General features: G+C 39.1%; 1 protein-coding gene and 1 long non-coding RNA gene across 3 annotated transcripts in view; one reads left to right on the plus strand and one right to left on the minus strand.

The window, feature by feature from the left end:
• Positions 1 to 5,051: 5,051 nt before the first annotated feature.
• Positions 5,052 to 25,058, minus strand: part of ca8 (carbonic anhydrase VIII) — a 29,086-nt gene continuing 9,079 nt past the window's right edge. Inside the window, exons 3-9 of the mRNA XM_022667705.2 lie at positions 23,774 to 23,898; positions 20,036 to 20,131; positions 19,700 to 19,762; positions 17,473 to 17,521; positions 17,248 to 17,360; positions 14,777 to 14,947; positions 5,052 to 6,095 (exon numbers count right to left, since the gene is read on the minus strand). Coding sequence (XP_022523426.1) covers positions 14,813 to 14,947; positions 17,248 to 17,360; positions 17,473 to 17,521; positions 19,700 to 19,762; positions 20,036 to 20,131; positions 23,774 to 23,898 — 581 coding nt within the window. The 3' untranslated portion in view covers positions 5,052 to 6,095; positions 14,777 to 14,812. The remainder of the gene's footprint in view (positions 6,096 to 14,776; positions 14,948 to 17,247; positions 17,361 to 17,472; positions 17,522 to 19,699; positions 19,763 to 20,035; positions 20,132 to 23,773; positions 23,899 to 25,058) is intronic.
• On the plus strand, positions 18,178 to 19,560 carry LOC125782692 (uncharacterized). 2 transcript variants are annotated; one of them, XR_007425427.1, is made up of 3 exons: positions 18,178 to 18,244; positions 18,574 to 19,437; positions 19,474 to 19,560. It is a non-coding gene; the product is annotated as an uncharacterized LOC125782692 (long non-coding RNA). The 2 variants fall into 2 exon arrangements; XR_007425428.1 differs by lacking the exon at positions 18,178 to 18,244 and adding an exon at positions 18,461 to 18,530.

Consider the following 25,058-nt stretch of genomic DNA (forward strand, 5'->3'; position numbering starts at 1 on the left):
CTGTTATCATAATTTAGAACCCCCCAGCGCTGCTGAATTATGATTGCAGATCCATTTTTCATCCTAAAGCTTCGAACGGGGCCCCAGCGCTCTGTTATCCATTATTAATGGTCTGACTGGTTTTACTGATTTATTTCTGTATCAGATTCTCCCCCACACTGTCTGATCTGGTGCATCTTTAGTTGCAGGCCTGAAAGACCTTTAGAGTTTAGCATGTTTTCAAAGTGTGATGCAATTAATGCAATTAATAACACATTCAGAGCAGAAATATTGAGTGCCCTTTTTTTGCAGTTTATAGGCGAGCCATCAACCGTGCATCGTGCAGCTGGATTTAGGACATGTCAGTGTGGCTCATAACACGCAAAAGCATGTATTAATTCTCTTAACTAATCATGGGTGTGTTTTGGGCGTACCATAAAATAAAGCAATCAGCGCTTTTTCTTGTCATTCCCTTTAAGAGACAGTACAGTACCTTGTGCTTCCACTCAGTGGCCACTTTATTAGAAACACCTACTACAGTACCTTGTGCTTCCACTCAGTGGCCACTTTATTAGAAACACCTACTACAGTACCTTGTGCTTCTACTTACTGGCCGCTTTATTAGAAACACCTACTACAGTCCCTTGTGCTTCTACTTACTGGCCACTTTATTAGAAACACCTTCTACTAAAGTACCCTGTGCTTCCACTCACTGGCCACTTTATTAGAAACAGTTACTACACTACCTTGTGCTTCCACTCAGTGGCCACTTTACTAGAAACATCTATTACAGTGTCTTGTGCTTTTACTCTCTGGCCGCTTTATTAGAAACACCTACTACAGTATCTTGTGCTTTTACTCTCTGGCCGCTTTATTAGAAACACCTACTACAGTATCTTGTGCTTCCACTCACTGGCCACTTTATTAGAAACACCTACTACAGTACCTTGTGCTTTTACTCACTGGCCACTTTATTAGAAACACCTACTACAGTATCTTGTGCTTTTACTCTCTGGCCGCTTTATTAGAAACACCTACTACAGTATCTTGTGCTTCCACTCACTGGCCACTTTATTAGAAACACCTACTACAGTACCTTGTGCTTCCACTCACTGGCCACTTTATTAGAAACACCTTCTACAGTACCTTGTGCTTACACTCACTGGCCACTTTATTAGAAACACCTTCTACTACAGGACCTTGTGCTTCCACTTACTGTCCACATTATTAGAAACATGGTGTGTATGTGTGTGGTTCTGGTTGGAGTGGATCAGGTCCTGCAGTCTTGCTGAGTTTTACACACACCACTGTCATTAACCATGTGTCCAGCAGAGGACACTATAGATCCTTTTATCCCTTAGATCTCTTTTATATGTGGTCTGACTTCTGTTATACTATAATCTAAATACTTTAAATTGCACCCATTATTGACACAGATGTCCAAATGCACACACACAGCTTTTTTAGTCCCTGTAGTAGAATAGTTCTGCCAATAGAATACGACTCTCTGAAGGAGGAAGATAATTAAACGTGTAACATTTTTATCATGTATAATGCCAGGTGTGGGCTAGCAGAATATAAAACCCCAGTATTGAGCTCTGGAGCAGAGGAACTGTGTTCTCTGTAATGAAGGAGCTCCATCCAATGCTTTTGGAAGTAAAGAGTTGGGTGTTGTGGATGAGGTGGGGTGATGACATCTGTCCAGCATCCTCACTTACGCTGCTCTTGTCACTAAATGCAATCAAATTCTGTAAGCATGGACGTCTACATTTACTGGAGTAATATTTTACCTTCAGTATCTCTACATTAACTCACATAGTTACATATATACTGTATACAACCACACTCATTTTCTCCTCTGAAGCTCTGCCTGTTTGATGTTTGTTGCTGTTTGCTTTACAAGATATTTACTGGATTTAATTGCTTAAATATCATTAAAAAAATGGAAAATTTGATGGTGTACCAAAACGTTTGAACAGTAGTGTACATCTAATAGCAGATGTGTGAACTCAAGTCACAGATTAAATGACCTGCTACTGACCTGGACTTTTAATCAGATTTAGACTTTAAGACCCAAAAATGTTTCATCTTATCTTATTTTTAACATCATTTCTTTTTTAAATGTTAAATAAATACAGATGCTGCAAGTGCTGCCAGTGCTTGGGACTTGACTTGGAACTCGAGTGCCAAAACTTGGGACTTGGAACCTGACATGGGACTTGAGTGCCAAGACTTGAGGCTTAAGTGCCAAGACTTGGGACCTGAATGCCAAGACTTGAGACTTGATTTGGGACTTGAGTGCCAAGACTTGGGACTTGACATGGAACTTGACATGAGAATTGAGGTGGAATTTGATTTGGGACTTGAGTTCCAAGACTTGGGACTTAGCTTGGACTTGAGTGAGAAGACTTGGGACTTGACATGGAACTTGCCTCTCTTGAGTTGGGACCAGAGTGCTAGGACTTGGGACTCGCCTTAGGTTACCTGTTACTTGCATCCTAGTAACTTGTGTCCACCTCTGTCTCATAGTGACTGTACTGTTATACTGCCATGTGCACACGAATAAAAGCACTTTTTTACACCATAGCAGATTAACCTCCCATTTCCTGCACTAATTCCGTTCCACATGCACTGTTACTTGTTTGTTTGTTAAAACTCGTGGCCTACTTCATCTTCACCACTTCCTACCAGCCGCTCTCCGGCCTTGTGGTCAGACAGCAGCAGAACTGCTTGATGGCACTCTCTGATAAATTTCCTCTCTCTGTTAGAGAGAGCAGTTTGTAATGTTGCCATTTCTCCTCACAACATTTCAAAGACTTTTTGGGAAAAAAAGATACCAGGTGCTGAAGGTTTTAAGGATGTTGTTTTATCCTGCAAATAGGTGTTAAGGTGTGTAACACCCATTCAGCCTACTGCAGTTTAGCTCCACCCATTCAGCATACAGCAGCTTAGCTCCACCCATTCAGCCTACAGCAGTTTAGCTCCACCCATTCAGCCTACAGCAGTTTAGCTCCACCCATTCAGCCTACAGCAGTTTAGCTCCACCCATTCAGTCTACTGCAGTTTAGCTCCACCCATTCAGCCTATAGCAGTTTAGCCCCACCCATTCAGCCTATAGCAGTTTAGCTCCACCCATTCAGCATACAGAAGTTTAGCTCCACCCCTTCAGCCTACAGCAGTTAAGCTCCACCCATTCAGCCTACAGCAGTTTCGCTTTACCCCGTTCAGCCTACTGCAGTTTAGCTCCACCCATTCAGCCTACAGCAGTTTAGCTCCACCCTTTCAGCCTACAGCAGTTTAGCTCCACCCATTCAGCATACAGCTGTTTAGCTCCACCCATTCAGCCTACAGCAGTTTAGCTCCACCCATTCAGCCTACAGCAGTTTAGCTCCACCCATTCAGTCTACAGCAATTTAGCTCCACCCATTCATCTTACAGCAGTGTAGTTTCACCCATTCAGCCTACAGCAGTTTAGCTCCACCCATTTAGCAAACGGCAGTTTAGCTCCACCCATTCAGCCTACAGCAGCTTAGCTCCACCAATTCAGCCTACGGCAGTTAAGCTTTACCCGTTCAGCCTAGAGCAGTTTAGCTCCACCCATTCAGCCTACAGCAGTTTAGCTCCACCCATTCAGCCTACAGAAGTTAAGCTCCACCCATTCAGATACACAGAACACATTCCCAAAGATTCTTTAGAGCTATTTTAGTGACACAACAGAGACATACACAGTATTGGCAGTGTTTTTAATGTTATGGCTGATCAATATGAGTAGTATTTGTACTAAAATGTATAAAAGTTTGTCTCTGTGATGGATGTACACTCATTTAATCAGGAGTGAGCAGTAGTTTGAGTTAGAGTGTATGTGCTATTAGAACCAGTTTAACCACACAGACACACGTGTTTATCATTTTATCCCACATTTGATTGTACTGTGTCTGAAATTAAATCTGAAAAAGATGACCACAAGTATGTTCCAGCAGAACCAGTTTAACCACATAGAGAACCAGTCACAAATCTGAACACACCTCTTCTCATTTTATTTTATTTTTTTTTCATAGACTGTATATAAGTATGAACAGGACATCAGCGGCTGAAAAGTGAAGCCACTACGTCTATTGCGCCCTTTGGTGGCTGGCTCCAGTACAACTTTTAACCCCGCCTATTTTTTTATTCATTTTAATCATGGGAGATGACAGAATTTTTCATCTTAAATTACACATCCAGGATCTTTAAGTCATTTCATAATATTTAAAGGGGCGTGGCGATGTGGGGATTGACGTGCTGGCTGTGCGCATCCCCCGATACGAGTGGAGGGGGTCTCAGACATGTGGGCGGGGTTTGGGCCCCACCTCCCACCTCTGCTGCTCCTGTTACGGCTCCACTGAATGAGAGTGAATGGGGACTTCCTGTCCTACTTATATACAGTCTATGTTGTTGTTTTTTTGTTCTGTTTACAAAGTAAATTCATTAAACAGGCCTGGACAAAAATGATGGTACTTATTATTAATAATGTGACCAAAGGGACGCTAAAAAAAGGTGTATCCACTAATTAACATCACAGGTGTCTACAATCTTGTAATCAGTCAATGGGCCTATATACAGCTCTGGACAAAATTAAGAGTTCAGAAATCAATATTTGGTGGAAAAACCCTTGTTTTTATTCACAGTTTTCATGCATCTTGGCATTTTTCTCCACCAGTCTTCCACACTGCTTTTGGATAACTCAAGAAAATCTCACTGTCCCTACTGTGAAACATGGTGGAGGCTCTGTTATGTTCTGGGGCTGCACAGGGTGTCTTAAATCTGTACATTGTACAATGAAATTAACAAGACTATCAAGGGATTCTAGAGAGAAATATGCTGAAGTGTCAGAAAGCGACTGAAGTCTCAGTCGCAGGTAATGGGTCTTGCAACAGGACAATGACCCAAAACACACAGCTAAATACAACCAAGAATGTATAGGGTCATATCATGGGATATGATGGTGGTTTGAGCACTTTATGATTAGAGTTTATGAGAAAATGCTTTGCTAATGCACACATCTGAACAAATCATCATTTCATCTCACAAACTAAAAGTAAAAACTGAGTTTTTATTAATAGCATTATACATTCACCACATTAAACAGATTATCTCTGTGTAATACCTGATAGTTTACAGTATTATGCAGAATTATACACATTATGCTACTGTTACAGCATGAATTTGTTCATTACTTAAAGTATCCTAAGATTAACTTCATGTTCCGGTTTGTTCCTTTCTTTCATTACAGACAGCGGTGGCAAATCCAGGTCCCGACAGTAAAAATCCATCCCAGGATTTTTACACGTGGCACCAAATTTTGGGGTGGATTTTCACAAAGTTGTCCAGGCAGTTGGAACAAAATCCTGGGGTGGATTTTTAAGGAGCTTCCGAGGCAGTTGGCAAAAAATTCTGGTGTGGATTTATAGCAAAAAATCCTGGGGTGGGTTTTTACAGAGCTGCCATGCTAAGCTGCCCAGGTAGCTGACAATAAATCCTGGGATGGAGCTTTACAGAGCTGCCCAGTCAGGAGAACCAATTCCTCTGTTGATTTTTGTAGAGCAGCTTTGCAGTTAGTACACAATTTTTACTTTTTGGGCCTGGATTTGCCATCAATGATTGCAGTGGTAACTTGACCAAAATCTGGAGGTCCACCTTTCTACAGAAAATAGATCTCCAGGAGGAGGGTTGATGACCACTGTTCTAAGACAGTTCTAAAACTGCATATGACCAGACTTACCAAATAATTCATATCAATCACATGAGATAAATGTAAACTAAGCTGATGGATCAGAGAAATCCAGGTGATAAGGATTATAAATGATGATACAGATGTTCTCCGCTGTCCAGAACAGCTTCCTGCACATCCCTATAAATGTGTAACAGTAAGACATTAAGATATGAATGGAGTTCTGTTCCTATGGGCTGCTTCTTCTGATTCAGTCTGACCCAGCACTGCTGAATCTCGTGGTAACATAGAAAATAGGAGCTGTCTGTGATCCATCTGATTGGTTTGATCCTTCTGATCCATGTTGATTTCAGCCAGGCCTCAGTGATGATCCTCTCAAACCTTCATTTTAGCTTTGCTTGTTATACTGAAAAACAAAAAATATATATATTTGTGTTAAAATGCTGGTTTGCAAGTCTTAGGCCCAATCCCATTTCCCTTGGAAAGGGGTTCCATTTAGGACACTGCATTTCTTTAAAAGCTATTTGTTAGCTTCTTGTTCAAATATTCCTGTTCCACCTTAAACTATCCAACAGTATAAGTAGCTGCTGCTGCACATGTTAAGGTGGAACAAGAACTTTCTAGCTCCCAAGATTGTTGGTATTAGTATTAGTATTCATATTTTTTATGCTTGTTATGAGAAAAAGAGCCATATTACATTAAAACTACATGATAATGGAAAATTAATTGGTTGTTGTACATTTTCCATATATTTATTATCCTAACAAGAATCGGTCACCCTACCCCTCTATCCCAACAAAAATCAGACACCCAACTCTCTATCCCAACAAAAATCAAACCCCCAACTCTCTATCCCAACAAAAATCAAACCCCCAACTCTCTATCCCAACAAATATCAGACCCCTAACTCTCTATCCCAACAAAAATCAAACCCCCAACTCTCTAACCCAACAAAAAGCAGACCCCCAACTCTCTACTTCCAACAAAAATCAGACAGCCAACTCTCTATCCCAACAAAAATCAAACCCCCAACTCTCTATCCCAACAAAAATCAAACCCCCAACTCTCTATCCCAACAAAATTCAGACACCCAAATCTCTATCCCAAAAAAAATCAGACACCCAACTCTCTAACCCAACAAAAATCAGACACCCAACTCTCTATCCCAACAAAATTCAGACACCCAACTCTCTATCCCAACAAAAATCAGACCCCCAACTCTCTAACCAAACAAAAATCAGACACCCAACTCTCTATCCCAACAAAAATTAGACACCCAACTCTCTAACCCAACAAAAATCAGACACCCAACTCTCTATCCCAACAAAAATCAGACACCCAACTCTCTAACCCAACAAAAATCAGACACCCAACTCTCTATCCCAACAAAAATCAGACACCCAACTCTCTAACCCAACAAAAATCAGACACCCAACTCTCTATCCCAACAAAAATCAGACACCCAACTCTCTATCCCAACAAAAATCAGACACCCAACTCTCTATCCCAACAAAAATCAGACACCCAACTCTCTATCCCAACAAAAATCAGACACCCAACTCTCTATCCCAACAAAAATCAGACCCCCAACTCTCTAACCCAACAAAAATCAGACACCCAACTCTCTATCCCAACAAAAATTAGACACCCAACTCTCTATCCCAACAAAAATCAGACACCCAACTCTTTATCGCAACAAAAATCAGACACCCAACTCTCTATCCCAACAAAAATCAGACACCCAACCCAAGACCCAACATCTTCATTAAAGGTCACCTTCCGCGAAAATCCGATTTTTCTTGTTTTTTGTGGAATACAGTAGGTCTCTCCGAGTTGAATGTGTACACCTGCACATTAAACTGTTTTGCAGCCCCCATTGTCTGCAGGAGCTAAGCAAAGAAATCCCCCCTCCCCCCCTCCGAAAAACGGGTGAATTTTGAATTATCTTTCTGCCTACGTAGGCAGAAACTCACAGACCAGCCCACCTTGGCTCGAGAAACTCCCAGAGGCGGAGCTGAAGCGACACAACATCACCGCTCATCAGTTAGGAGGTGGGAGGCAGTGAGCGGCAGAGCGGTGGAGGGGCGTCGCAGTGCTCCTAGCCAATCAGAGGAGAGATATTTGCATGCTGTTTGCATGTATGAATATTCATGAGCAAAGCTGGAATCCGGTCATTTTGGACACACCCCTAAAACAGTCCATTAAAAAAGAGCTATACAGAGACACCTGAGCACTTTTTTTTTTACAAAAACGGCTCACATGTCATTCATTCATACTAGAGACCACAACTAGACATTTTAAAATGAAAGAAAAAACGACGGAAGGTGACCTTTAAGTTGTGAGCTCTAAGCCCTGTGTAGCATTAAGAATTCTCTGAATTTCTCTGATGAGTCTAGTAGATCACTCCCTGACAGTAGTCACTCTCTATTCGCTAGAAACTTGGCACAATCTTTCATGGGTGAGGTGTTGACATAAGAAGAATGCCGATTGGATTGTTGGTGAGTTATCTGGAAGCCTAGTGAATGTACGATCAGTTACCTGTATATTCTTGTTTATTGAAGATGTAAAGCCACCATACCTCGCCCTTTCACCTGTGGCCATGTGTGATGTCTGAACCGTGGGATTTTTTTCTCTGTGCAGTAATGAAAGTGATGAGCATGTTTTTGAGCACTGAGCTTTGTTTAGCATTGCCCATACTTTTTTGTTCGCTGCTGATCCACGTGTGATAGGACACTTTGTGCATCTTCATGTTCCATACCAGCAGCTTCCTTCAAAACCTCAGTTTTTCCAAAGCTGATGGTGCTTCCTTTTCAGTCTTCAAGTCTCAGATTCCAAATCTGCTTCTAGATTAGACTTTTCTAGGTCTAATCTGGCTCTGTCCTTTTTTATATCCAACTGTCTGGCACGTCTGAGTTCTTTTCTTGTCTTTTCTGTCTCATTTTCTTGCTTGTTTTTCCTAGTCTGCTTGTTTTCCTCACCATGTGCTTCGAAGCACATGGCTCTGTTTTGTTTCTCTTTTGGCTCCGCCCTGGCCCTGCTTTGTCATTAGCGTTCCCACCTGTGACTCATTTGTAACCCAGCCACCTCGTTATCTTCTCCAGGTGTTTCTTGTCTGTGTCTGTGTATATATAGTCCCTTTGTTTCATTCTTCCTTTGTCTGGTCATGTGCGTTTCACATTTTATTTAATCTTTTTCGTCAGGTTTTTCAAGTCTAGTCCAGTTTCTGAATCATTTGAATTAGTTTTCATTGAAGATTACTTGCACCTACATCTGACCCTTCATCGCCCAGTGCACATGGCCGTTGTACCCGCGTCTCCTGGTCCAGTACCAGTGACACCTGCTGCTCCTGTGGTCCCCATTGCTCCTGTGATAAGACCAAAATTTTCAACTCTGGATCCTGTGCTCATGGCACCTGCCACCTACCACCTACGCTCTAGTGCCAGTGGCACCTGCTGATCCTTCTCCAGTGCTGACTACCAGGATGATAGTGCCTATCTCCATGCCTGCATTAAGGCTGTTGGCACCTTCTCCTGTGACAAGACCAAAGCCTACAGCCTTCTGTGTTCCTGTGGCCGTGACTCCCGTCACCCCTGTTCCTGTTCCTATACCTGCTCCTAGAACTATGCAATCGCTAATAGTTACTAGTGTTTCCACCTGTGTCTCATTTGTAACCCAGCCCCCTTGTTATCTTCCCCAGGTGTTCCTTGTCAGTGTATATATAGCCCCTTATTTTTTATTCTCCATTTGTCTGGTCGTGTGCGTTTCATGTCAGTTCAGAATTGTTTTTAGTTTGTTCTCTGTTCTCTCAATTTATTTGTTTGTTTAATGTTTCTTGTTGGCTTGTTCTAGTCTAGTCGATTTGTTTTTCTTTTAGTTTCATTAAAGATTTTTGCGCCTATGTTTGCCCTCTCAACCTTCAACATCTGTGGCACTGTCTTTTTGTATATGTCACTTTAGTATTTGATTCTTCAGCTAAGGCTCTTTTAGTACTTTTAGAGCAAGGTCTTGATCCTGTCTTGGCAGAAGACTTTGTTGCATTTCTTAAGTTATCTATACTTTACTGGAGTAATTATTTTTCAGACTTCTCCTTCTTACATTTTCACACAATTATCTGAACTTTCTACTCCTTACATTTAAAAAACAGCCTCGTTACTCCTATTTCATTTCAGCTTGATTTCATTTTGGCTTCTCATCGTTCAATAAAACCACTATCAAGATAAACCTCTCCATCCAGATAGAGTGAATCTGATTGTGGTTGGATAAGAAGTAGAAACATATAGCTATGGCATGGCCTAAGATTTTATTCCTAATAGCTTTATTTTCCCCCTTAAATTACTTTTACTTTTATAATTTAAGTAGTTTTGAAACGTTTAAGTACTTTTACACTTTTACTTAAAGAGTGAAAAGCTTGAGTTGATACTTCAACCTCTACCAAAGTATTTAAATCCTAATATCTATACTTCTATCAAGACTTTTTACACCTTCCTTTATAACTACTAATGAAGTTAATTATTTTATTTACTGTGCAAAACCAGGGGCAGAACAGAATGTAAATTGCAAGTATAGACATTCATGTTAAAGTTAAGACAGGCTTATTTTTGGTCTTTACCGCATCCTCACTGTCATTCTCACAATGAAAGTCTGTTAGGCCTTATTATGGTAAGCGCTCAGTGTGGTTTTGGTCACAGTGACCTCATTGAGGTGGTCTAAAAGTAGTGCAGTGTAAAGCGTACAGACTTAACAATGCATCCACCCTGTGCAGCATCCTGCAGTGCACCTTAAAATAATCACCCCCTCTCCTCAGACTGTGTGAAGATAGTCAATATTGGCTAACAGACTTCACTGTGTGGTTGGGTGGTTGAAATGGTATACTAAGTGGTTGCTAGGGTGGTTGGTAGTGTATTTTAGGAGGTTTAGGCTAACAGGGAGGATTTCCCCTTAAAACAGAAGGAAAATACCTACAGCCACTGGGCCGTACTAGCTCACACACACCCCCAGCCTCATACGCACACACACACACACACACACACACACACACACACACATCCTTCTGAACTGACCAAAGCACCATCACATATCCATTACAGCCCAACAATATCCCTCTGTGTCCCTGAGAGTGTGTGTGTGAGTGTGTGTCCCACAGACCCTCTTATTCTCTCTAAGGCTCTCTGAGTGTGGTGGGTAAAGAACTTTTTCATTAAAGCTTCATGCTTCATGTTCTGAAACTAAAAGAGTCAAACTATTTTGATTTCCATGCAAAAAATATATAAAAAATTAGAGCAATCCTGATCATTTTCATGATTTTACTTTATAAATCATTGATGGTTTGGATCAGCAATTTCAGTTAAATATATCATACAGCAGATGAACAGTGATATTTGAGAAGTGAAATTAAGTTTATAGGATTTACAGAAAGTTTGCAAAATCCTTTGCACGTTGTATTTGTTCCTCTGCATGAATTAATGCTTTAGTACTTTAGTAGATTTAGAGCAGTGTTTAGTGTTTAGTGTTTAGTGTTTAGGGTCGTTGTCTTGTTGAAGTATCCAGCCCCAGCGCTTCAAACTTCAACTTTCTCACTGGTTCTTAAACATTGTTCTCAAGAATCTGCTGATATTGACTGGAATCCATGAGACCCTCAACTTTAACAAGATTCCCAGTACCTGCACTGATCACACAGCCCCACAGCAAGATGAACCACCACCAGATTTTACTGTGGGGAGCAGTAAAGTGTTTGTGTTGGAATGCTGTGTTCTAAATAACCACCCTCCAAATAACTCTCCAAATTTTAGCTTCATCAGTCCACAGAACCTTATTCCAAAATAAAGCTGACTTATCTAAATGTGCTTTAGCTTTAGCGTACCTCAAGCGACTGTTTCTGTTTCTATTTATAGGCTTCTATAAAAACTTGCTATTGTGGCCTTAACCCTTTCTCATTATTGGATTCACCTGTGTATGTAGGTCAAGGGTCAGTGGGCTTACCAAACTAATTTTGTGGTCCAATAATTAGTGCTAAAGGTATTCAAATCTATAAAATGACAATGCACCTGCCTAATTTTGTTTAAAGAATTTTTGCAATTTTTCTGTAAATCCTATAAACTTAATGTTACTTCTCAAATATCACTGTGTTCATCTGCTATATGAAATATTTACCTTAAATTGCTGATCTGAACAACCAATGATTTATAAAGGGAAATCATTACATTTTCAGGAATGACAAAACTTTTTCATACCACCGTATGTGACATTAGAATACTAAGCACAAATAAACCTAAAGTTAATGTTCAGTAAAAGTGTCTACCTGTAATTAACTATATATATATATCATTAGAATAAACACACAAAAAACATATTTTTGGAATTAGGGACCTTAGACTGAACTTTATCAGCTATCAGCTGCTGATGTGTATAAACTCAGTGCTAGTTACGGGGTGGTAATGATTTCAGTAATGTCCGATTTGGCTTTGAGTAAAGACTGAGCTCATCTTTCCCACCTTCACTGACCTTCATTTATCTCACTATTTCCCCCACACCAACCTGTATTTATTACCCTGCACTCAAACATTTAATATCAGCTATCTTACACTATCATCTAGTCTGAGTTTGAGTTTGGACACACCTTAAATAGTTTGGAACATATTCCTGACAGTGTGAAATGGTCAGTGTCGTTTTTATCGGTTCAGTTCTCTGACTGAGGCTAAACTGGAAACATTAGAAAATGGGTTTAAAACCTAATAATTTTATTTAGTCTATTTATTATAGTAAAGAATATATGTTTTTTTTCTAGATTATCAGCTTTTTTGTATGTTTGTTGTTAGTTGGATTACAACATCAGATTTTTGTAACTTGAAGCAAAAATGGAAAAATCAGAAAATTGAGTAATTCATTTCCAGAAATGGAAAAAAAAAATGCAAACTGAAAAAATGGATGAAACCTAGTTTCTTTAGGTTTTTTTAACGGCACAGTGGCTTAGTGGTTAGCATGTTCGCCTCCCAGCACTGGGGTTTTGGGTTCAAGTCCCTATCTGGGTGAAGTTTCAATGTTCTCCCTGTGTCTGCGTGGGACACTGGTATCCTCCCACAGTCCAAAAACATGAAGATCAGGTGACCTGGATACTACAAAATGACCCAGTATTCTGAAAAATGTAATACTCTAAATTGATCTGGTGTATATGTGTAAGTGTGTGATATGTATGTAAGTTGTTTGTGTGTAAATGTATGTATGATTGTATGCCTAGATATGGATTGGCACTCTGTCCTGGGTAAAATGCTGTCCTGCAGGTGGGCGGTTGTTTCCGGTTGAGAGTACCGTACGCTTTATGTGATTGGCTGCCGCTTCTCACTGGTGTGTGGATGAGTGCTGAGTATAAATGGTTGTGTGTAAAAAAAAGTGATTGTAAAGCATCCTTGGGTATCTAGAAAGATGTTGTATAAGTGTAACTTCATTCATTCATTTTTCCTTCACTGAAATAAATGAAAAAAGTTTTATATATATTTTTAAATATATCTTAAAAGAGTCAAAGAATTGATAAACATTACACTGACCATGGAACCCTCAGCACTTCAGTAAACAGGAACATGAGTTACACGAGCGGTTTATTATGATGTTCTTTATTTTATTCATTCAAAATTTTAGGGTATTTTCTCTACAATAAGCTTTATTTATTATGTTCTGTGCAATCTACAGTACAAACCTGAAGATTTCCACTATATGGAAATGATGAATAATTGCACTATTTGATGAAGTAATGCCCAATAAACACTTTAATATCATCCTGTTGTGCAAATAATAAGCATGAAATAGACTTATAAGGTGTATGAGATATTTTTAGACAGTTTATTGATTACTGAACATCTGGAGAAACACCTGAGACACCATATCAGCTACTGAACTGCCAGAGCATGCATTTTTGCTTGTCTAATTCAAAGAGTCCTATTCTATTGGCAGAACTTTTCCTGCAGCATCGGATGCAACTTACTGTAGCTGAATGCAGCATTTATTTTAACGTGTGTCCATGATTATTTGGAGATATAGTGTATGATATGGTGAAAAACACCATGACTCATTACATAACTCCCCTCTTGCTTGGCTTGCAGTTACAGCACTGCATCAGCGTGGCCTAAATCCGGCTCTCTCTGAGCCTCGTTTCAAAATGAATAATGAGCAGAACCAGGTACCCCCCTGAGAGAACCGAAATAGATGGTTCTTGACATTTTATCACAGCTATATAACAGCTAGCCCTAGATTATAGAGAACTGGGTTATTCCATTACTTCAGCACTATTGTTTAGACGTGCTGAAGACCACTGGGAGCATGTGGCCCCATTAATAAAATACTATTGATAGATCACTGGAGCACGACACCAATACTCAATCGGACCCATCCTGGGACATGCTGTCAATGGCCACTTTATTGGAAACCTTCTAGCTCCACCTTAATGGTTTTCACTTAGAGATTGTAGATTATATCTGTTCAATGGAAGCCTGGGTAGGTGTTCCTAATCAATTGGCCAGTCATTGGAAGCACAAGACTGACTGGTGTTCCTAATAAAGTGGCAATAAAGTGAGTAAAATTACAAAATTAGAAGTGGCCATTTTATTGAAAACCCTCTAGCTCCACCTTAATGGTTAAATGTAGACTGTTAAATGGAAACCATGGTAGGTGTTCTAAATCAATTGGCCAGTAAGTGAAAACATAAAATTGGCCAGTGTTTCTAATAAAGTGGCCAGTGAGTGGAGGCACAACATTACTTTTTTTGGAAACCTTCTAGCTCCACCTTAATGGTTTACACTTGACTGTAGACTGTTGAATGGAAACAAAGATAGGTGTTCTTAAATCATTTGACAAGTAATTGAAAACATAAAAATTATAAGTGTTTGTAATAAAGTGGCCAGTGAGCTGAAGCACACCCTTTAAAATTGTTCCTAATATAGTGACCAGTGAGTCAAAACATAAGCTTGACTGGTGTTGCTAATAAAGTGGCCAGTGACAAAGCAAAAGATAGGTTGGCAGCTAAGTAGGTGTTTCTAATAAAGTGGCCAGTAAAGAAGAAGCAGTGAGGGGTGTGTGCAGGTGTGATGTGTAATTTACCATTGGAGGATAGTGGTGGGTCCTGGAGTTGAGGATTTACTGGAAAGCTGCTCTGACCACCCGGTCACTCAGAGGCTGGGTGGGGCGGAAGTTGTCCCCAAGCATCCCATCATTACCTTCAAGAAGCTCCGCCCCTTTAACATGTGACCTGAGCCTGCGAAATTCCTCAATCTGCAGCACAAAAATAAAAATCACCTGTTATGTGATGTCATTATTTGATGTCGGAAAAGCAGTTCATTTACATAGACCAATCATAGCATACGGCAGCTTAGATGTAGCCAATCAGAACAGAGATCATTAATAAACATTCACAGTATTACAGTGTCCAAATGTTTTTCAGGATGCATGTGTTCAGGTGATTTTCATTCAACGTTAGTGATGGAGAGTAAGATATTTTATGGGTGTAATTTACCTGATGTTAGTGTGTTTGTGTGTTTAAATCAGGCCAGTAAAGAAGAACCAGTGAGGGGTGCGCTCACATGCCTTAGGAATGGGTGGACCAAAGACCAAAGTTCCCAGCAACATTATTTTTTTCCTGTTAAGGATTACCTGATTTTCCAATATTTATTTCAGTTTCATTCATGGTACCTTTTTATATTATGTGATGTTGTATGTTAATTATATAGTGATGGTGTTACTAATTTTAACGTTAGTGTTTTTGGGTTAATACCCTTGATTTCATTAGAAACCACTGATGAGACAGGCTGAACAGGCTGCAGGGCAAAACTGTAAGTGAAAATCTTTCCAATGAAGTCATCCACGTTGACCAGGCTTGCTTTTATGTGTGTCCTTTGACTGATGGATCAATAATCAGCAGGTCAAAAACCATCAAAAGCCCTTCAGAAGCTTTCTGTCCAAATAGTTTCTACACAGAGAACCTGCTAAACAGGTGATCAAATACTATACAATCCATCAGGATTAAAGCAAGAAAAGCCAGTTTAGTAAAGTCTCCTGAGCTGTAGTACTATAGTCTGTACTTTGTTGTATTTTGCTTTGTCTGAGCCGTACCTACAATATTTTATCTGCGTTTTGTGAACTAAAAACAGTCACGATTAATTTTTATGTGATGTTGGACACTGTTTAGGCCATAGAAATAGTGACAGCTTAGACACTTTCTTATTTATTTTTTAATTTCTTTACTTAATGTATTTTCTACATTGTAGGTTAATACAGTGGTATTAAAAAGTTTGGGCACCGCAGATAAGTTTTATGATTTTACTTTATAAATCATTGGTTGTTCAGATCGGAAAAGTTCAGTTCAACAAGTCTGGACACTTCAACAAGACAACGACCCTAAACTTTCATGCAGAGGAACAAGTACAATGTTCTGGAATCATCATCTCAGATCATCTCAGATCATCTCAGTCCCCAGACCTGAATATTATTGAAAATTTGGTGGTTCCATCATGCTGTGGGGCTGTGTGTTCAGTGCAGGTACTGGGAATCTTGTTAAAGTTGAGGGTCTCATGGATTCCAGTCAATATCAGCAGATTCTTGAGAACAATGTTGAAGAATCAGTCAGAAAGTTGAAGTTGAAGCGCCGGGGCTGGATACTTCAACAAGACAACAACCCCAAACACTAAACACTAAAACACTGATCTAAATCTACTAAAGCATTCATGCAGAGGAACAAGTAAAACATTCTGGAATGATCATCTCAGATCATCTCAGATCATCTCAGATCATCTCAGTCCCCAGACCTGAATATTTTTGAAAATCTGTGGTGTGATTTAAAGCGTAAAGGCTGTTCATGATCAGAAACCATCAAACCTGACTGAACTTAATGTATTTAGAAAAGAAGAATGATCCAAAACACCTTCAACCAGAAGCCAGACTCTCATTGGAAGCTATAGGAAGAGTTTAGAGGCTGTTATTACTGCAAAAGGAGGATCTACTAAATATTGATGTCATTTTTCTGTTGCAGTGCCCAAATTTATGCACCTGTTTAATTTAGTTTAAAGAATTATTGCACACTTTCTGTAAATCCTATAAACTTAATGTTACTTCTCAAATATCACTGTGTTCATCTGCTATATGATATATTTAACTGAAATTGCTGATCCGAACATCCACCACTATATATTACTATATTTGTAGACATGTGAGGGGCGTATTAATTTTTTGTTGAAAACTGTATGACCAAATATTTATGGACACCATTTTAAAAAGGGCTAGAGCATTGAGATATGGAGCAGTGGAACTGTGTTCTCTGAAATGACAATGCTCCATCTGATACTTATGGGATGAGTTGGGCTGCTGAATGCAATCAAATCATCACAGCAATGTTAGTTTTGGAAATATAGGTGGAGTTTTCCAGACATGGTTTATGCCCAGTCTTGGACTACACAGTATGTTGAATGGAGATTTTCCATTGAAAGGAAAATATAAAAAAAATTATAGTTAACCATAGTGTAATTCCTCCATTTAAGCAAATCTGATGTATTGACTGGTTTTATAAAAATCTGGTCTACCTGCATTTGGGAAATGGTCAGTGGGTAGCGGTAGAGGATCCAGGTGACCTTCTCGCTGCAGGGAGGCGTGGTTAACGAGCCTTCATACACCCAGTAATCTCTTAATAACGGATCTGTGTAGATACAGAGGAACAGACAGTCTGAGAAAGTGTGTGGAGCCCTACTGTTCTTCATGTGTTCTTAAAGTTTCAATGCAGAAATTCTCATCATTAATAGAAATCTTACCTGGCAGTAATGTATTGGGATTAAAACACGGGATTATTTTGGACTTTCCCTGCAATAACAGAACAATACTTATTATTAAACATCTAAATCAGTAGGAAGGTTCTACTGAGAACGTACAGTACAGACTTAATATAAATGATACCACAGTTAGTTCCGACCCTGAAATGTGATTGGCTGAGAGGTGTTCTATGAGTGGCGTTATCAGCCGGTAATGCACCGAAGCTCTCCATGTATTACTCCGCCACATACAGGTAACCTAGCAACGATACAAGCCAAACAGTGCAGCTACAAACAGAGCAGCAATGAAACAATTTGAACTCTTTCACTCTTTTAGTGATGAACTCTGAAGCCACATGAAGTTTGGAGGTGTGTAGTGATGAAGTCTGAAGCTACATGAAGTTTGGAGTTGTGTAGTGATGAACTCTGAAGCTACATGAAGTTTGGAGGTGTGTAGTGATGAACTCTGATGCTACATGTAGTTTGGAGGTGTGTAGTGATGATGAACTCTGAAGCTACATGAAGTTTGGAGTTGTGTAGTGATGAACTCTGAAGCTACATGAAGTTTGGAGGTGTGTAGTGATGAACTCTGAAGCTACATGAAGTTTGGAGTTGTGTAGTGATGAACTCTGAAGCTACATGAAGTTTGGAGGTGTGTAGTGATGAACTCTGATGCTACATGTAGTTTGGAGGTGTGTAGTGATGATGAACTCTGAAGCTACATGAAGTTTGGAGGTGTGTAGTGATGAACTCTGAAGCTACATGAAGTTTGGAGGTGTGTAGTGATGAACTCTGCTGAAGCTACATGAAGTTTGGAGGTGTGGAGTGATGAACTCTGAAGCTACAGGAAGTTTGGAGGTGTGTAGTGATGAACTCTGAAGCTACATGAAGTTTAGAGGTGTGTAGTGATGAACTCTGAAGCTACATGAAGTTTGGAGTTGTGTAGTGATGAACTCTGAAGCTACATGTAGTTTGGAGGTGTGTAGTGACGAACTCTGAAGCTACATGAAGTTTGGAGGTGTGTAGTGATGAACTCTGCTGAAGCTACATGAAGTTTGGAGGTGTGGAGTGATGAACTCTGCTGAAGCTACATGAAGTTTGGAGGTGTGGAGTGATGAACTCTGAAGCTACATGAAGTTTGGAGGTGTGTAGTGATGAACTCTGCTGAAGCTACATGAAGTTTGGAGGTGTGTAGTGATGAACTCTGAAGCTACATGAAGTTTGGAGGTGTGTAGTGATGAACTCTGAAGCTACATGAAGTTTGGAGGTGTGTAGTGATGAACTCTGAAGCTACATGAAGTTTGGAGGTGTGTAGTGATGAACTCTGATGCTACATGTAGTTTGGAGGTGTGTAGTGATGATGAACTCTGAAGCTACATGAAGTTTGGAGGTGTGTAGTGATGAACTCTGAAGCTACATGAAGTTTGGAGGTGTGTAGTGATGAACTCTGATGCTACATGTAGTTTGGAGGTGTGTAGTGATGATGAACTCTGAAGCTACATGAAGTTTGGAGGTGTGTAGTGATGAACTCTGAAGCTACATGAAGTTTGGAGGTGTGTAGTGATGAACTCTGAAGCTACATGAAGTTTGGAGGTGTGTAGTGATGAACTCTGAAGCTACATGAAGTTTGGAGGTGTGTAGTGATGAACTCTGAAGCTACATGAAGTTTGGAGTTGTGTAGTGATGAACTCTGAAGCTACATGAAGTTTGGAGGTGTGTAGTGATGAACTCTGCTGAAGCTACATGAAGTTTGGAGGTGTGTAGTGATGAACTCTGCTGAAGCTACATGAAGTTTGGAGGTGTATAGTGATGTAGTGACTCTGCAAAAAAGTTGGTGAACTCCGCTGACCCCACTCTGTTATTTTACACTGACAGAGCACAGAGTCGCTCTTCCACTGTGTTATAATATCACTGACAGTTGGCTGTGGAATATTTAGTAGTAAGTAGTGTAATTTTACGACTGGACTTGTTACACAGGTGCTGCATCCTATCACGGTACCACAGTGCTGGAGTTTACTGAGCTCCTGAGAGTCTGAGACCCATTATTTCACTAATGTTTGTAGAAGCAGTCTGCATCACTGCATGCTGCATGTTTTTATATACATAAAGCCAAGGAAGTGAATGGAACACCTGAGTTCAATGATTTTGACGGGTGAGTATATACTTTTGCAATATAATTTATAGTATTTTATGCAGTGTATTGTTGTATCATGTGCTGTATATGTGTCACCTTGTACTGCAGGTCCTGCAGAACCTCAGTCACAGCCTTCAGCCCCAGATGTTCCTTCCCCACCTGCACACACAGCACAGCAAATCACAATGCCCATTATAATTGCTTTATGGACATATTGTAAATTAATAGGAAGTTAACTGATCTAAAAAAAGAATGTAAATACATTATTATGTTGTTATATTATCATTATATCAGTATATTAGGTATAGAATGGCCTTAAAATGACTATTTCTAGGACTCACCCTGACAGCCTTTCTTAGTACTGCTAATTACTGACACTGTGCTGGTGGTTGATGTGGTATCATTAGGGTTTAGGAGACACAATAATCATACCTGTACAAACAGGGCGATGATGAGGATGCCATTCTTCTTCCCCATGGCGTCCTCAACACTGTTAAAAAGTGTACTGTTCCAGTGGATCAGATGAAGCTACAAAACACAACACACACATTACACATTACACTCACTGGCCACTTTATTAGAAACGCCTACTACAGTACCTTGTGCTTTTACTCCCTGGCCACTTTATTAGAAACACCGGCTATAGCACCTTGTGCTTCTACTCACTGGCCACTTTATTAGAAACACCTACTACAGTACCTTGTGCTTCTACTCACTGGCCACTTTATTAGAAACACCTACTACAGTACCTTGTGCTTTTACTCACTGGCCACTTTATTAGAAACACCTAGTACAGTACCTTGTGCTTCCACTCCCTGGCCACTTTATTAGAAACACCTACTACAGTACCTTGTGCTTTTACTCACTGTGGCCACTTTATTAGAAACATCTACTACAGTACCTTGTGTTTTCAACCAACTGGCCACTTTATTAGAAACACCTACTACAGTACCTTGTGCTTCGACTCACTGGCCACTTTATTAGAAACATCTACTACAGTACTTTGTGTTTTCACTAACTGGCCACTTTATTGGAAACACCGACTACAGTGCTTGGATTCACTGGTGGCTGATGTATAAATTTCCATTGTTTTCCTAGAAACCCAGTGTTTGCCTCTCTTCCAGTGTCATGGCAGCAGGTGATGCTCAACTCTAGGCCCTTATCTTACTGCCAGGCTGCAGGAGACAGTCACAGGTGTGTGTGTGTGTGTGTGTGTGTGTGTGTGAGAGCAGGTGCGGTGGACAGGTGTTTACTCAGGGCTTTGAAACAGAGTCGTGAGCACTGTTTAAAAAGCCCTCACTATTGTGATCAACCACCCCCCCGCACCACAGTGCTCAGTGTCAGGTGTATTTCAGTACTCTGCTGATGTCATCTCTCACAAACATGTGACCTCAGATGGTTAAAATAGCACAGGGACGTGTGAGTTCACAGTAATTAACACACACACACTCTTAAACCAGCACATCCTGCACTATAATACTCTCTAACACTGAACGTTCCTAAAAATTACTCCATAATTAATAAAGGATCCACAGCTTACACTTTCCTAAACCAAACTATACAAGATTTTAACAGCCATTTTTCAAACATTCTTCATTTCCTAGAATTAAATGAAACATTTATTATGATTTCAGTGTGAACCAATGGCGGTAAACTTCAAATTGATTAATATTTACTATGAATTATTTAATATCCACTATAAATCTTTTGTTATCTAATATCTGCTATGGATGAATTCATGGTAATATCCAGCATTATTGATTCAGTAATTACTATTAATTAAGTAATTACTAAGTATCTACTATATACTTTTATAGTATAGTTGATACTTTTTATATAGTAGATACTTAAGTATCTACTATATACTTTTTGGCAACTACTATCCATTACTTAGTATCTATTATGGATTATTTACTATGTCTTATTCATTATTTACTATGGATTATTACTCAGTATCAATACTCACTGTCCAATATGAAATATTCAATCTCAACTATGAATTCATTATCCAGTGTGAATTATACAATATCTGATATGATTTATTTAATATCTACTATGAATTACTCACTTTTCGCTCTTAACTGTTATGTCCACTATTTTAAACGTATTACATATCCAAAAATAATTAGTCAGTAACAATTATGAGTTATTGGATATCTATTTTTAATTATTCAGTAGCCAATATGAATAATTCAACATCTATGATTTTTTTTTCAGTATCAACAATAAAGTTTTCACTCTGGATTAGTCAGTATCCATTGTGAAATATTTAATATACCCTCTAAATGATTTAATATTCATGAACTCTTCTGTAATTACTATGGTTAATTGAATGTATATTTTGAATTATTCATTGCTATTTCAAAACTATTATTTATTATTTAAACTATGGTTTTGTCAGTGTTCACCTGACATCTACTATTACACATTCGGTATATACTATGAATTATAAGTACAGTACCAGTCAAAAGTTTGGACACAATAATTCAATATCATGTAATGGAATCATGTAGTAAATGTAAAAATGATAAACAAACCAAAATACTCTGAAGTATTTAGGTGCTCTTATCTGGGGAGCTGTTTGTTAACTTGTTGTTGAACTTATCCTGCACAACAGAGGAAACTCTTGCTCTTCCTTTCCTGGTCCTGATGAGTGCCAGTTTCATCATTTCATCATTACATTTTTATTGTCTTTTTGACTGCATTTAAGGATACTTTCAAAGTTCTTGAATTTTTTTTTGGATTGACTGAACTTCAATGTAACAACTATACATCTTCACAACTTTATAATCTTACAATGAGCTCTCAAACACGTTAAGAGACAAGAAATCCAAGTAATTAACTCTTGATGAGTTCAGCACAGCTGTTAACTGAAAGCCTGAATTCCAGGTGAATCTACCTCATAAAATATAAAACATATTCCAGTTTGTTTTTTAATTACTACTTTATTCCATATATTTCTTTTTTAATAGTTTTGATGACTTTAGTCATAGAATTTAAGAATAAGTCAGTACCCAGTATTCTGTTGAGTTAAAGGTTAAAAAGAAAAGCTAGCGGTCGTGTGAAAACTCACTTTCAGACGGAGGATGTTTGGATTGCGTTTAGGTTAAAATGGAGCTCGTATTGGGTTTTTTTTTAGCTTCAGGAACTCTAATGTTTACATCTTTCACACAGTCTGACCAGATAGCGTCAGACTGTTCAGATAGCGCTGAGCTCTGAGCTAACTTTACAAAACACTTCCTCAGTTAGCAAGAAAACGCTAGCTCCCCTCTATCCCCTCATATACACACACACATACTGTACATTCAGCCAGGTCATGATCAGTGTTTAAAGTTTAACTTCTTTAGTTACATACTGGAGCTAAAAAGCAAATGTTGCTAAAAAACTAATAAAGTCGTATGTACAGTAGTTAGCATGGTGCTAACTGCAGGCCCTATTTATCACCAGGGTTGGAGGGGTTATTTTAGAAATGTAATCTAATAAAAATTAATAATTAGATTGATAATTACCTGTTCGTAATGTTATCTAATGGATTACTGAATAAGAAAATATGTTAAACTAAAATAAAAATAAAAACAAAAAATAATAAAAAGATAATGTAAAAAGCCTGTTTTTAAATCGATAAAACAATCTATTTGTAATGAAATAATTTAAAATCCATCTGTAACTAACATCTTAAATCAGTATAAATTCCACATTCACCTAAAATGATGTTCATTGGTTTATACTGATCTGGTGTTATCCTGTTTTGCATGTATATGTTGGTACAGCCATGTTTCACAATTACGTAATTATGCTATCTGTCACTACTGGCACCATAAGTGCTTCTATTCCGCCTGCACTAGCTATCTATCAACTCCAGACTCTATTTCCCAGAATGCACCACACACTGACATCACCTATTCACTCCCTTACTTTACTGATCACATGACAACCATGTGGATAGAGACCATGCCTTTACATTGTGTTTACTACTGCTCCCCCTCACACATCTCACGCAGGCAGTAGCAGCCTGTCACTTACACAGACACAGAGACAGCGCTGTGTATCTACTTCTTGTGCCAAGAATCAAGACGTGTTTGATTTGATTGCCTTAAGTGGCATTACACGTCCTGCGATGCAGCCCTAGATGTGAGTGTGTTGTTTCTGAATACTTGATGTGGGACTGACCTCCATGGGGAAGGCCTTGAAGTTGACAGTGTGTTCGGACCCCCGCTGGTTCTCCTTCCCCCAGTGGAAGCGGACCTCGTGCAGCTCGTACTCGTGGTCACTCGGGAGAGGGCCACCGGTCACCACTGGAGTGGAAGGTGCATGAATATTAATGTTTTTCTAGTAAAAACAATATTTTTGTCTAGGAAGGAGGAGCAACTCACATTTGAAAAATAAAAAAGTACAAATGCATTACTTAAGTAGAAATGTTATTTATCTGTACTTTACTGAAGTAATTATTTTTCAGACGACTTTTATTCTACTCCTTACATTTTAAAAATAGCCTTGTTACTCCTATTTCATTTCAGCTTGTTTTCAACGTCTAACTAAGCTTCTTTAATATATTTACATTCTAATAAAATACATTTATTTACAATGGGCATATATGGCACTGAAACCGGGAACAGTCTAGTGCAAATATCCCCCTTACATTAATTTTACTTTTACACTTAAGTGTAAAATCAGCACTTTTACAATTTTACTTGAGAAAAAGCTTGAACTGACCAGTTTATCAATCATCTCATAGCTATAAATCAAACAATTAATCCTAAAAAATAGCGTTTCTTTATTTGACTCTTCTGTTCATTAGTGTAAAATATTATTATATGGCCTATTAATAATAAGTAATAATTGTAATTATAACTCTACAGCTTCTGGGCCTGTAAGGTTGTCAACAAATGCATGTGTACACAGTGTTTCTTAGGATTGGCTCAAAGCATTAATTACACATGCAACTTTAAGGGCCTAACAGTGGCAGCTTTGTGGACATTTGTTGAGTATTAAACCCACAGCCCTGTGATAAATTACCCAGCGTGCTAACCACCGAGATACCACTGTCCCCTGTACTGAGCATCTTCTGATAAATCTAACCTTTTTCACACCCAGCTCACATTCAGGCTTCACACCATGATTTGGCTTTCCCCTCAGCTAACTGACTGCGAGCCGACTGCTCCAGCAACTGTAGTAGTTTCCAGACTGAGAGGGACCTTCCCCCGACTCATAAAAGCCAGCAGATGACTTCACACCATAGGTTGAAGACTTTTTTGTTTGGCCTACTGGGGGAAGTTTGTGTGTGTAAGGCAACTTTTTGTATTGATTGGGTTTTCCTGCTGCTATTGTAGCATCAATTTTAATGAATGCATTCACCTATTACACAATGTACCCAAAGGTGTAGGAGCAGGTTTGACAAGGGGGGGGCACATTTGTTAAAATGAGTCAAAGCACATCCTATAGTGACTTAAAACAA

Source organism: Astyanax mexicanus, chromosome 18 (genome assembly GCF_023375975.1).
Source record: "Astyanax mexicanus isolate ESR-SI-001 chromosome 18, AstMex3_surface, whole genome shotgun sequence".
Taxonomy (NCBI): domain Eukaryota; kingdom Metazoa; phylum Chordata; class Actinopteri; order Characiformes; family Acestrorhamphidae; genus Astyanax; species Astyanax mexicanus.